The following is a 14,636-nucleotide window of genomic DNA, read 5'->3' as shown; positions in this document are numbered from 1 at the left end:
CTGTTACATCGTGGTACTTGGTGTCCACGTACTTGCAGCTTGATGAAGGCGGCCATCAGGGTGAGGGCAACGTTTGTTTTCGCTCACGTTGTCCAGGGGCATGTGACCTGTCTGATCTGCTCCATCTTAGATCCAGGTGATCTCCAAACTGGAGGAGCAGGGGTACGGGCCACGTACTGCAGCCCTGAGAGCACCTCCTACCTGATGACCAAGTTCTTCCCAGTTGGTGACTAATATCCTTTGGTAGTCTCTTGCAATCATTTGTTTCCAATGGTAAGGACAACTGGAGACCGGGCCTCAAACAAGAGAAAGCCTGCAGATGCTGGAAATCTGAGCAACACACACAAAATGCTGTTGGAACTCAGCAGACCAGGCAGCATCAATGGAAAAAGTAGTCGACATTCCCTCCCACAACGTTGTCTGTACTCTTTTCCGTAGATGCTGCCTGGCCTGCTGAGCTCCACCAGCATTTTGTGTGGGTTGCTTGGAGACCAGGCCTGCTGCATAGACTTTCACACGTGCACACAAAATCAGTTCAGCTTTTGCTCATGCAATGGAATCAACTTTAAAAACAGATAAAACTAACAATATTTTTGACACAGCATGCTTTTTATTTTATTGTACAGATACTAGTATTTGAACATTTTATGTCATGAATATTTTTCCAACAATACTGCATCTGAATGATTTTGCTTAATCCTGATGATATACAAATCGCGATTCATTGAATTGAACCAAAAAGTCATTGGGCGATAGAGACTAAATAATTACAAAGCACAAAGATATGAATGAACTCAGAGTTAGTCTTTGGTTAGGGGAGAGGTCAGTCCGGGTGACAGAGCAAATGAGATAACAGCGTGATTTCTATCTGCATACATACTGCACACAACTTATTTTAGTATTCATCTGGCCCTTTCCCGATGCTGCTAATCAACTTCCTGACTGGTTGGCTTGACAGAAGCATCTCCACTTACTTCTGTAGGTGAATAAAAACAGCAGCAAAAAACTTCAAATATTGCAGTTTTACGTCACGAATATAATAAAAGACACGAAGCCGACAGTCAATACTGCTGATCCCATTGATTTGGAATGATTCCGTTTCTGCCATTTTTCTTTGGTTTCCCTGGGCATCTCATCAAACTCTCCTGAGAATGGAGGAACAAAGGAAACAGGAACTCTTCCGGGCTGTTCCACCGTTCTGTAAGATCAGGGCTGATTATCTACCTCGGTGCGATTTTCCAACACTATCGGCACACCTCAACCTGAGCTATCAATATTCACCACCACCCTAAACTATCCCTTTATCCCTGGATTCCCTTAATATCCATTACTATACTTTCAAGAACCTAACAAATGAACCTCCACAGCCCTTTGGGGTAGAGAATTCCAAATGTTCAGCATCTGAAAGAAATTCTCTGTATCTCAGTCCTCAGTAGCCAACTCCTCCTTCTGAAGTGGTACATCTAACCTGTCAAGTCTTCGAATCATTGAGAAAGATACAACACTTTAAGAACTTCATGTGCTTTAATGAGATCTCCTCTCATTTTTCTAAACGCTAGAGAATACTGTCCCTGTTTACTTAATCTCCTCTCATTACTCAAACCTACCATCCCTGGAAACAATCTTGTCAAGCGTTGCTGCCATACCACGCCAGCTGTGTCTGTGCTTTTCATTTCAATGGGTGAGACCTGGCACTATGTGGCAGAATGGGCCAGTTGAGCAACAGATCCGAACCGCAATGAGATTCTTACTTTAATAACACCTTGCCAATGGGGCTACAGTATATGTTGGCGTGCCTTCAACAAGTCATAGAGAGAGACACCATGGAAACAGGTCTTTTGGCCCAATTAATCTGCCCAACCTTCAATATTTGTTTACACTAATTCTATATTACTTGCATTTTTATCCGTCTACATTCTCCAATTGTATGAGTCACCTCCACCCGACATTTACACTGCTCATTTGATCTGCCAATCCGTGTCCTGGGATGTGGCCTACCCACCTACAGAACATACAAACTCTACACCAGCAGTATTCAAGGTCGGGATTGAACCCACAGCCTCTGGCGTCAAGCGGAAGCAGCTCTTCTTGCTGCGCCACTGTTCCACCCAAGAACATTCTGCAGTAGATGCTTGGAATAATTCTGCCACATGGAAAGAGCAGAACCAGCGGAGGGAAAATTAGACATCCCATCCCCAGATATATCCAGTTACTAGCCAATAACGTGCTGCCAGCCAGAAGACTGGGGAGGTCAGAGATGATGAGTGCAAAATCAGAAATCTACATGGATTCAGCTTCTCTTTCATTGTGTTTTAAGACAGAATTCCCCAAATGGTGTTGGCATTATGGAAACGGTTTACAGAACCTGCTGCCATACCCATTCAACTTACCGAACACAACCTACACCAAGCAGCGAGAAAAAAAGCCGGAAAGAAAATGGACGTGATAACGTTTGCACAGAGGGCACTTACAAAAATGTGCTACTTTTTAATTAATGGCAAGTGGTGACATGTAGCCTTCACAGAAGGGGAACTTAGGAGATATCAAAAGGCCTATTTTGTTAATGCAGGAAAAAGAGACGTTTAAAACCAACTTTCAGATTGGCCAAAATGGTTGGAAAGACAAGTTAATCAAAAAGCAAGGTCTGCACTTAACAATGACGTCACATCTTCTCAGGAATTAAGAATGTCGACGTGAAGCTGGGCGTGCGGGTTGGGGATGGGAAGAGCACTCTTTTAAACTTAAGTAACTGCTGAACAGTTTAAAATGTTTACAAGGTAACTCATCTCCAGCATTAAACTCGTACAAAATAGTAACAGACTAAAATAAATCAGTAAATGCACTTGATAACCGAGTTGGTCATGTGTCTATTAATGTGCCTTCTCTGGAGATCCATAGGCAGGATTGTAGGGCGGCTGTGCAGACGGATTGTAGGGCGGCTGTGCAGACGGATTGTAGGGCGGCTGTGCAGACGGATTGTAGGGCGGCTGTGCAGATGGATTGTAGGGCGGCTGTGCGACAGGGTAAGGTGCACTGGCACCAGCTGAAATTAAAGCAGAAGACAATATTAGAGGAAAAAAATGTGATTAGGTGTAAAGATGCATCCAGCAAAATACTTATAAGGTTATTTTTAACATTCGGTCACTCTGTACAACGAGTCTGTGTTGGTGTTTAAATTTACCCAGTCTCTTGACCCATCTTGTTAACATGATCCCTCTTCCATCAACTGGCCATCCAGGTCAGTCTTAAGGTCAAGTTGGTCACTGCTTCAATCACATGCTCTGGAAATGCACTCCAAACACTCACAACACAGTGTGTGTTAGATGCATCCCTCTACTCTCTTAATGAATATATTCCTTCACTTTTGAAGGCAGCATCATTATTTCCACAGCAGATTGGTAGGTTGTTGCCATTTTCAACGGCCAAGGTAAGTTCATCCCTGCCTGCCTCCGTTTGTACATCCTCTTCCTTACCATCGATGTCTTTTCACCAAATATCAGGTATCTAACAGGGTAATCATGTTGTGGACTTGCTTGTGAATCCTGGAAGGTATCGGCAGTTCCGCACTGAATCACTGTCATTTTATACATTAAGGACAATTTGGTTTTTAGTTGCTTTCAAATATTTTGCTACAATTGCAGCTCAAGGGGAAGGAGGCACAGAGGATCAGTGAGCAGAACCAATTAGACAGCAGGTTTGGTGTGGAAGAAAGCGATGATCCAGGCATCAAGGCTTACGGGGAGAAGGCAGGAGAATGGGGCTGCGAGGCAAAATAAATCAGCTACGATCGAATGGCAGAGCAGGATCGATGGACCAAAAGGCCTGATTTTGCTCCTACGTTTTGTGGTCTTATAGGCTTCAGGTCAAAGGCCTGGCTAACAATGCACATGTGTAAAATCAAGTTCCACCGTGACCATCAAGGCAATCTGGAAATTGGACGCACCTTTAAAAAAAAATCAGATGAACAACAATGCCAGAAGAATAAAAGTGAAGCTGTCAAAATGGCCTGAACCAACTTCCCTCAGGGAAATGAACTCAAAGATGTTCCTCAGTCCCTTTCCCAATTCAGAGTGATTAACTCAACTGACCACTGGGGCTTGTGTTGGGACAGATTTTTTTCACATTATATGTCAACAATTTGGATGATGGAATTGATGGCTTTGTTGCAAAGTTTACACACGATATGAAGATAGGTGGAGCGGCAGGTAGTTTTGAGAAAGCAGGGAGGCGACAGAAGGATTTAGGCAGATTAAGAAAGTGGACAAAGTGGCAGATGGAATACAGTGTTAGGAAGTGTATGGTCATGCACCCTGATAGAAGAAATGAAATGGCTGACTATTTTCTAAATGGAGAGAAAATATAAAAATCAGAGGTGCGAAGGGATTTGGGAGTCCTTGCGCAGGATTCCCTAAAGGTTAATTTGCAGGTTGAGACTGTGATGAGGAAAGCAAATGCAATGTTAGCATTCATTGCAAGAGGACTAGAATATAAAAGCAAGGATGTAATATGTTGAGACTTTATTAAGTACGGGTGAGGCGTCACAGAGCATTGTGTGCAGTTTTGGCCCCTTAGAAAGGGTGTACTGAAACTGGAGGGGGTTCAAATGAGGTTCACGAAAATTATTCCAGGATGCATGGGCTTGTCATATGAAGAGCCTTTGATGGCTCTGGGCCTGTATTCACTGGAATTTAGAAGAATGAGAGATGACCTATTTAAAACCTATTGAATGGTGAAAGGCCTGGATAGAGTGGATGTGGAGAGGATGTATCCTATGGTGGGGGAGTCTAAGACCGGAGGACACAGCCTCAGAATAGAGGGGTGTCGTTTAAGAAAGGAGATGAGGAGGAATTGCTTTAGCCACAGAGTGGAATTCGTTGCCATAGGCAGCTATGGAGGCAAAGTCTTTAGGTATATTTAAGGTACAGCATGATAGATTCTTGACTGGTCAGGGCATGAAGGGATACGAGGGGTAGGGGGAAGGCAGGAGATTGGGGCTGAGAGGAAAAATGGATGAGATGGAGGAGAAGGTTCGATGGGACAAATGACCTAATTCTGCCCCTATATCATATGGTCTTAAATGCTCTGGCATTTAATTATTATGAAATATACACACAGGCTGGAGTAATTGACAAAGGTAATCCACCAGCATCTCCTCAGGTCATCGAGGAATGTGCAATGAATTTATGACTGCAACCAGAACCCATGTGCCTTGTCCCTGCACTTGAGTGTGGTTGGGCTTTACGCTGAGTGGGGCAACTCATAAACCAAGAGCAACAGAGGAGGAGGGCAAGTAGTACGAACCCCAAGGCTGAGCAGCTGGCCAGGCCACTCACCAACAGGCCAGGGGCAAAACCCTTTGTTTTGGCCAAGGAGGTGTGGCTAGCACCGTCCCTGATCGCCCCTTTGTGATCCAGCCTTGTGCATGGGTGGGGCATCTTCACTGATCACGGAAACCTTTATGCCTAGCCTGACTGGGACAACAGTAAACCTACGACCTCGGGAGGGTACTTATCTGCCCTTCTTACCCTTTCCGTTCAGGTCTTGTCCAGGTTTGGACGTGCATGTAGTCTTTACACTGCCCGCCAAGAGTACTGATCTTCAGCAGAAAGCACCCCTCCAAGGCCAAACGATAATGACAATCAAAACCGAAGGAGAGTGCTCTGCTTTCATTACAGAAGATCTAAGGATAAAAGAACCATCAAGTACTGTTCGTTTCTGCTTGTCACACTGAGAGACGTGCGGCTCTACAGTCAAACTTGCTTTGTTCTTGCTTGTTGAGCACATTGCAATCTAAATATGATTACCAATCCAAGGCCCCTCCCCAGAGACACCTTATACTCCGTCTTGGTAGCCTCCAACCTGATGGCACGAATATCAATTTCTCATCCTGGTAATGTTGTTCCCCCTCCTCCTCCCCCTATTCCCTACTCTGGCCTTTTATCTCTTCTCACCAGTCTATCACCTCCCCCTTGGGTCCCCTCCTCCTTCCTTTTCTCCTATGGTCCATTCTCCTCTCCTATTAGATTTCTTCTTCTCCAGCCCTCTACCTCTCCTATCCTCCTGGCTTCACCCATCACCTTCCAGCTAGCCGCCTTCCCATTCTGACATCTACTCCCCTCCTCCTCAGTCCTGAAGAAGGGTCTTGGCCAGAGACCTCGACCATCTGTTCATTTCCGTCGATGCAGTGCTGTGTTGAATTATATCACTGGCCTACCACACCTTCCCTGCCTTCAGCGGGCCAGTTATTCAAGATTTTCTTCTGAAATGCCCAGAAGCTCTAATCCAACACATATTAGATAGATTAGATTATGAGGACACTCAGTCCTCGTTTATTATCATTTAGAAATGCATGCATTAAAAAATGATATGATGTTCCTCCAGAATGATATCACAAGAAACACAGGACAAACTAAGACTGAAAAACTGACAAAACCACATAATTATAACATATAGTTACAACAGTGCAAAACAATACCGTAATTTGATAAAGAGCAGACCATGGGCATGGTAAAAAAAAGTCTCAAAGTCCCGATAGCCTCATCATCTCATGCAGACGGTAGAAGGGAAACACTCTCATATATCAGATGCCTTCATTTCCTCACTAGAGAACATTACTTTAGCCAGTGCTGACCGGCTCTTTGATGAGCAGGTTTCAGTGTACTGTGCGTAGTACTGCCCCATGCCACACTGCGGATGGCACGGTAGCGTAGTGGTTAGTACAACGCTTTAGAGCACAGGCGATCGGGGTTCAATTCCGGCTGAGTCTGTAAGGAGTTTGTACGTTCTCCCTGTGACTGTGTGGGTTTCCTCCGGGTGCTCCGGTTTCCTCCCACAGTCCAAAGACGTAACAGTTGATTGGTTAACTGGTTATTGTGAATTGTCCTGTGATTAGACTGGGGTTAAGTCAGAGGGTCGCTGTGCAGTACACTCCACGCTGTATATTAATAAACAAACAAACAGATAAAGCTTACTTACTTGCCACGGTATCTTGATATGAAGGAGGCTGCCCGGAATATGGAGTTGGATATGGTGGTGGATAGGGACTACTTGCATGATAGGGCACTCCGACAGCGGGTCCTGGCTGCACTGGCATAGGCGTGTAACCTTGGTACGGGACAAACCCTTGAGCTGGCACTGGTTGGTGCGATGGATATGCAGACTGGACCACCGTGGTCGTGGTTGAACTTGTGACAACAGCTGAAGAGAAAAATTAACAGTTAGTGACAAGAATAGATATTTCATTCGTCCTATTTGTTAAACGAACACATCAATCATGCATGTTGAAAGTAGTTAAATTTAAATGTTAAACTCCTTTCAGACACAGTGGCACAGGGTGTTGTTAAAGCTGAGAAGTTCAAAGTTCAAAGTGAATTCTCAAGGGCAACAAGGGATGGACAGTAAATACTGGCTTAGCTGGCGAGACCCACATCCCGTAATTTAATTTTAAAAAACATACACGTCTCCATATACAATCCTAAGATTCATTTTCTTGTGGGCATACACAATATATCCATAATAGAATAATAATCTTAATAGAATCAATGAAAGAGAGCAACAACTTGGGCATTCAACCAGTGTACAAAAGGCAACAAACTGTGTAAATGAAAGAGGAAAAAAAAAAGCAATAAATATCGAGACTCATCCTTGAAAATGAGTCCACTGGTTGCAGGAACTGTTCAGTGATGGGGTGAGTGTATTCTCTGGTCCGAGTTCAGTCACAGACAAACATTAATAACAGGAAATTATAACTTGATTTGAAAATAAATAAGAGAAGAGAAAGCCATCTGGCTCCTTACACATGCTGCACTACTGAATGAGATCTTTAATCTCCGTGCTATATTCTTGCAATAACCATAAATATTTCTCAGTTCTGTTAACAACCATTCAAGCTGTCTGGAGCAGGGGTTCCCAATCGGGGCGCCTGGGCCCCTCAGTTAATGGTAGAGCCCATAGCACAAAAAACATTGGGACCCCTACGAGCGACGACTACCAAAATCCAGGCTAATTATGTGACTTCAGCTTATGACAAAGTAAGCTATCTGCTGTGGATCAGAGTGAATGGCAGCCAAGACCTAAGCATCCTAATCTTTTAGGATCTTGAGGATTGGAGGGTGGCTAATGTAACCCCACTTTTTAAAAAAGGAGGGATAGAGAAACCGGGGAATTATAGACCGGTTAGCCTAACGTCGGTGGTGGGGAAACTGCTGGAGTCAGTTATCAAGGATGTGATAACAGCACATTTGGAAAGCGGTGAAATGATCGGACAAAGTCAGCATGGATTTGTGAAAGGAAAATCATGTCTGACAAATCTCATAGAATTTTTTGAGGATGTAACTAGTAGAGTGGATAGGGGAGAACCAGTGGATGTGGTATATTTGGATTTTCAAAAGGCTTTTGACAAGGTCCCACACAGGAGATTAGTGTGCAAACTTAAAGCACACGGTATTGGGGGTAAGGTATTGGTGTGGGTGGAGAATTGGTTAGCAGACAGGAAGCAAAGAGTGGGAATAAACGGGACCTTTTCAGAATGGCAGGCGGTGACTAGTGGGGTACCGCAAGGCTCAGTGCTGGGACCCCAGTTGTTTACAATATATATTAATGACTTGGATGAGGGAATTAAATGCAGCATCTCCAAGTTTGCGGATGACACGAAGCTTGGCGGCAGTGTTAGCAGTGAGGAGGATGCTAAGAGGATGCAGGGTGACTTGGATAGGTTGGGTGAGTGGGCAAACTCATGGCAGATGCAATTTAATGTGGATAAATGTGAAGTTATCCACTTTGGTGGCAAAAATAGGAAAACAGATTATTATCTGAATGGTGGCCGATTAGGAAAAGGGGAGGTGCAACGAGACCTGGGTGTCATTATACACCAGTCATTGAAAGTGGGCATGCAGGTACAGCAGGCGGTGAAAAAGGCGAATGGTATGCTGGCATTTATAGCGAGAGGATTCGAGTACAGGAGCAGGGAGGTACTACTGCAGTTGTACAAGGCCTTGGTGAGACCACACCTGGAGTATTGTGTGCAGTTTTGGTCCCCTAATCTGAGGAAAGACATCTTTGCCATAGAGGGAGTACAAAGAAGGTTCACCAGATTGATTCCTGGGATGGCAGGACTTTCATATGAAGAAAGACTGGATGAACTGGGCTTGTACTCGTTGGAATTTAAAAGATTGAGGGGGGATCTGATTGAAACGTATAAGATCCTAAAGGGATTGGACAGGCTAGATGCAGGAAGATTGTTCCCAATGTTGGGGAAGTCCAGAACGAGGGGCCACAGTTTGAGGATAGAGGGGAAGCCTTTTAGGACCAAGATTAGGAAAAACTTCTTCACACAGAGAGTGGTGAATCTGTGGAATTCTCTGCCACAGGAAACAGTTGAGGCCAGTTCATTGGCTATGTTTAAGAGGAAGTTAGATATGGCCCTTGTGGCTACGGGGGTCGGGGGTATGGAGGGAAGGCTGGGGCGGGGTTCTGAGTTGGATGATCAGCCATGATCATAATAAATGGCGGTGCAGGCTCGAAGGGCCGAATGGCCTACTCCTGCACCTATTTTCTATGTTTCCATGTTTCTATGTTTTATTTTGGGTTAAATTCGATACAGACTGGATTTCAGATCAGCCATTAGAACACAATGCATCACATTTACTGCAACACTGAGATTAAGATCTTTATTTTAGTTGACGTCATCCTTACCAGAGCACCTTGTTTTCATTTGTTTTTTGGCGTGTGCCTGCGTGCGTCTGCGTGTCCGTGATGTCTTTTTCATGGTTTTTTTACAAGGCGCGCGGAGCGAGAGAGAGACTGTGTGATACGCCACTCCTCATGCAGACATTTTCACAGCGCTTTCCCTTTATTTTACGAGGTCGGGTTGTGATCTCGACACTCAACCCGGCATAGATGGAAAGCGTACTCGGGAGCGGACCCGATTGGATTCGAACCCAGGAACCTCCGCTCCCGGGTCCGGCACCGATGTCGTTGCGCCACCAGCCGACCCAGCACCTTGTTTTCTTAAAAGCATAGTGGTATGCATTATGAGATTAATAACTTAATAGCCTGGTTCCAAGATTCATTTTCTGAGTTCCTATTGTCACAATAACCATTAGATAGCGCAGTGCAAGCAATTACCTTCCCAGTACTTGGTTAGCTTACCAACTGGTTAGACCTAGAGAACAGTATGTCATGAGGTTATTTGGTTACATTATAAAAAGTATTCAAAACAAACTCTGCACATCTTCCCTTATCAGTGGAACAGACATTTTAACCATGGATTGCTGTGTCCAGCTTTGTTCTTCCAGCTATGAAAGGATCTACACACCATAGACAGAGTGCAATAAATGCACCCATTTGCATTCTCCCGTTTTTCCTGAATTTACCTTCCACATCAGTGCTTCCAAGATTCTTTTCTCTTCCTTAACTGCCCTTTCCTCTCCACCATTGCTGACCGTGCTATCAGCCATCTGCCCTCATCATCCCCAGCCCCCCTCCCTCCACCACCAGGGTGAAGGTCAGGATTTCATGTCTTCAGTTCCACCCCACGCACTTCACATTCAAAGGATACCTTTTCACAACACGCTGGAGGAACTCAGCAGGTCGGGCAGCATCCGTGAAAAAGATCAGTCGATGTTTCGGGCCGGAACCCACAGTCCTGATGAAGGGTTCCAGCCCGAAACGTTGACCGATCTTTTCCACGGATGCTGCCCGACCTGCTGAGTTCCTCCAGCATGTTGTGAGTGTTGCTTTGACCCCCGCATCTGCAGATTATTTTGTGTAAAGGATACCTTCTGTAGCTTCTGACACGTGCAACACGACACCGTCACCAGGCTCCCTCGGCAGAGACCATACCTTCTGCAGTTCTCTGGTCCAGAATTCTACTCCTCTTTCATAGCACCCTCCTAGGCCGCCACAGGAAATCCAACGCCTCCCTTTATTAGCCTCTTCCCACTTCATCATTCAAGGACCCAAATAATCTCTAGCCTACTGCCTACCTTACTGCTCCATCTTTGAGTTTCATTCACACAGTGTGGAAGGCAAATATAAACTTGAAAAACAGTATCATCTTCTGACTAAACAGATCACGGCCTTCAAGAGTCAGAATGGACACTTTGATCTCGTTTCTTACATTTCCACCATTCTGCTTATTACTCCTCTTCTGTTCCAGATCTTATTCATCTCCTCCTACTTAGATCCAGGCGTGCCTTCTACCCTCTTTCAACTCTGCAACAGCATAGCCTGTCCTTAAATTTCAATCACAGAACTTGCCTCTGATTCTTTTCACTCCTTCCCACTTCCTTCAGAATTTCTAACTTATTTTGTTTCTAACTTTGCCAAGTTCAGTGAATTAACCCAGAATATTACCTCTGTTTTTCTCTCTGTACAGATGTTGTCTGACCTGCTGAAAATCTCTGTTGAAATGCACGATTTTCAACATCTGCAGTATTTTGCTTGTGGAGCGAGGTCAGGTTAGGCAGCAGAAAGTTCTGCTTAAAGACCAAGATTTGAAGAAACTTTTGAACATGTGACCGGATGTTTAAACAATGCTGCAGGATTGAAGAAAAAGAGAGAAAAAAAGACAGAAAAGGAAAGAGACAGAAAGAGAGAAAGAAAAAGAGAGAGGGCAAAGAGAGAGGGAGGGAGAGAGGGAGAGGAAACAGAAAGAGAACACAAACGCACAAGTCTCTGCTTTGAGGAGGTTGCAGTGTGGGAGTGGTACAATGCACGGTTACATAGCTAGAAGCAGAGATTTTGAGCTGGTCTCAATAAGACCAGGAAGCACATACGAGTCTGTCATTAGAGAACAGATGCTTGGGTGGGAGTTGGTGTGGATCTGGACATGGCTAATGGAAAGCTGGAACTGGAACTGGAATTGGAGGGTAATTGGACCACTGGAGATTAGGAAGTCTCACAACGAAGCCCCCAGATCCAAAAGGTGATAAATTGCATGAGACAGTTTCAGTGGAATCGGCTGTTTATACACCAAATATAAAAAATATTCATTTAATTGCTGCCCCTGGGAGCTGGCTGCATTCAAATTGCCTACTGGATTGCAATACCTTGCACAAGCCATTGCTGAAGTGCATTGGTCTAATGTAAAGTTATGAAAGTTTTTTTCCTTTCCTAATTCTACCAACGAAAATTGGTCTAACTTTGCCAAGTTCGATTAATTAACCCAGAATATTACCTCTGTTTTTCTCTCTGTACAGATGCTGTCTGGCCTGCTGAGTGGCACTGAGGGCAGTGCAGGAGTTTCACGCTCCAGTGACCCGGGATCTACTCTCAAGTTTGAGTTCAAGTTCACATTTAAGTGTAATTATCATTCAATCATTCATGAACACCCAAAAGAAACTGTGTTACTCCAGGGCCAAGGTGCAAAGTATACACAGCACAAGGCACATATAGCAGATACTGTATAAGATAGCAAGCACTTACAAGATATAGTCACACAAAAAATATACTCCAAGACCCTGTTGCAGAAGTCTACAGTCAAACACAGTACAGCTTGCCTCCTGCTGAGTGACCAGAGGCGGGCAGCACTGACTCCAGCTTGGATGCCACGCTGCACCAACCTTGACGTCTCAGTCCTGGACGGCTGTAAAAAGCTGACACCAAGGCAGGACACCTTGTCCTCACTACGACCGAGGCCACGCAGATATCGGACTTGCAGCACCCCACATTAACAATGCCCAACAGGGTCTTGCGATCACAAGAAAAGCGACTAAGATGATCACTTGCTGTCAGACTGTGTACCGCCTTCGTTCACTACCCGCTCCACCGGCTCTCTGACGTAGGCAGCAGTATGATCTACACTAAGTCCAGCTTCTTCACTTTTCTCCGTCAATGAGCAACTTGCTTAATGGGGGCGGAACTGCAGTGCTGGAAGTTCTTAAGGTCCAGCAGGGTCTTGCGATTGTAAAAAATGTTTAAAAAAGACAATATCACTTTTGGTTGACCTGGTAGAAGCTGGAGCAATTGAACACGCCACCATCTTACCGGAAGTAAATTGTGTGAACTCTAACCTCTCAGGTGCTTTTTTTTGTGTCCCATGGTCCCAGAGACCATGCTGATTGTTAGGTGAACCAGTGAGGTGAACATACCTCCAGGTTTCTGGCTGGAGAACTGGGGCTGATAATCGGCACACATGAGGAAGTGGGTCACAGGGAAATAAGTGGGGCAATGAGATTGCTGTAAGAACCAGCACAGACTTAATGGGCCAAATGGACTCCTTCTACATCATAACAAAGTTATGATTGAAAATAATTGCATCTTAAAACATGTGCCACAAATTCTAACCATTTTTACCAAAAAAAAAGAGCAGGTAGGAAGATGTTTGGCATGCTTTCAGTAATTATATATCTTTCTTTCATATTGTTTTCCATTGGATAAAGTTATTTCTCACACTATAATCTTGAGCTCAATAGGCCTATGCCCTTTGTCCTGTGCACATCCCACACTTTTGTGTGCTGACCTACACTGACTCACGGTTAATTAGTGCCTTGATTTTAAAATTCCTCTTCTCAATCCTTCCATTGACTTGCCCTTCCCTCTCTCTGTAGTCTCCTCCCCTTCAATGAACCTTGACAATATTGTACAGCCCTTCAACTCTGGCCTCTGAGCAATGCCAAACCACTGTCTCCACCAGTACGACCTTTGGCTGCCAACGATCCAAACAAATCTTCTCCCTTACTCTCTCCACTTCTCCTTACACCCACCTTTTAGTCACAAGCGTATTGTCTCCTATTGGAGCACACAACCATTTCTTCTCCTTGATAATGATCTTGTGATAGCTAATGAGAATTTTGTTACTTTTCCATAAAACATAGAACAGTACAGCCAGCACAGTATAGATCCTTCAGCACACGACGTTGTTCTGGACTTCTAACCAACTCTAAAATCAATCTAAAGTTTTCCACCCTTGTAGGCCTCCATTTTTCTTCCTTTCATGTGCCTAGGAAACTTGGTAGGTAGGAAACTTTGTCACATGGTGTAAGCAGAATTATCTGCAGCTTAATGTGAAAAAGACTAAGGAGCTGGTGGTAGACTTGAGGAGGGCTAAGGTACTGGCGACCCCTGTTTCCATCCAGGGGGTCAGTGTGGACATGGTGGAGGATTACAAATACCTGGGGATACGAATTGACAATAAACTAGACTGGTCAAAGAACACTGAGGCTGTCTACAAGAAGGGTCAGAGCCGCCTCTATTTCCTGAGGAGACTGAGGTCCTTTAACATCTGCCGGATGATGCTGAGGATGTTCTACGAGTTTGTGGTGGCCAGTGCTATCATGTTTGCTGTTGTGTGCTGGGGCAGCAAGCTGAGGGTAGCAGACACCAACAGAATCAACAAACTCATTCATAAGGCCAGTGATGTTGTGGGGATGGAACTGGACTCTCTCACGGTGGTGTCTGAAAAGAGGATGCTGTCTAAGTTGCATGCCATCTTGGACAATGTCTCCCATCCACTACATAATGTACTGGTTGGGCACAGGAGTACATTCAGCCAGAGACTCATTCCACCGAGATGCAGCACAGAGCGTCATAGGAAGTCATTCCTGCCTGTGGCCATCAAACTTTACAACTCCTCCCTTGGAGGGTCAGACACCAATAGGCTGGTCCTGGACATTTCATAATTTACTGGCATAACT

The 14,636-nt window shown here is 44.7% G+C and overlaps 1 protein-coding gene across 2 annotated transcripts in view; it reads right to left on the bottom strand.

The window, feature by feature from the left end:
- Nucleotides 1-581: 581 nt before the first annotated feature.
- The window catches only part of LOC134356925 (protein shisa-5-like), a 107,692-nt gene continuing 93,637 nt past the window's right edge, over nt 582-14,636 (bottom strand). For both annotated transcript variants that reach the window (XM_063068176.1, XM_063068177.1), the window contains 2 exons: nt 6,976-7,197; nt 582-3,043 (listed from right to left, as the gene is read on the bottom strand). In XM_063068176.1, coding sequence (XP_062924246.1) covers nt 2,871-3,043; nt 6,976-7,197 — 395 coding nt within the window. In that variant the 3' untranslated portion in view covers nt 582-2,870. The remainder of the gene's footprint in view (nt 3,044-6,975; nt 7,198-14,636) is intronic.

The sequence above is a fragment of the Mobula hypostoma genome, chromosome 15 (assembly GCF_963921235.1).
Source record: "Mobula hypostoma chromosome 15, sMobHyp1.1, whole genome shotgun sequence".
NCBI classification, from domain to species: domain Eukaryota; kingdom Metazoa; phylum Chordata; class Chondrichthyes; order Myliobatiformes; family Myliobatidae; genus Mobula; species Mobula hypostoma.
The sequence above is the reverse complement of the archived record's forward strand: the minus strand, read 5'-3'. Positions and strand labels throughout refer to the sequence as shown.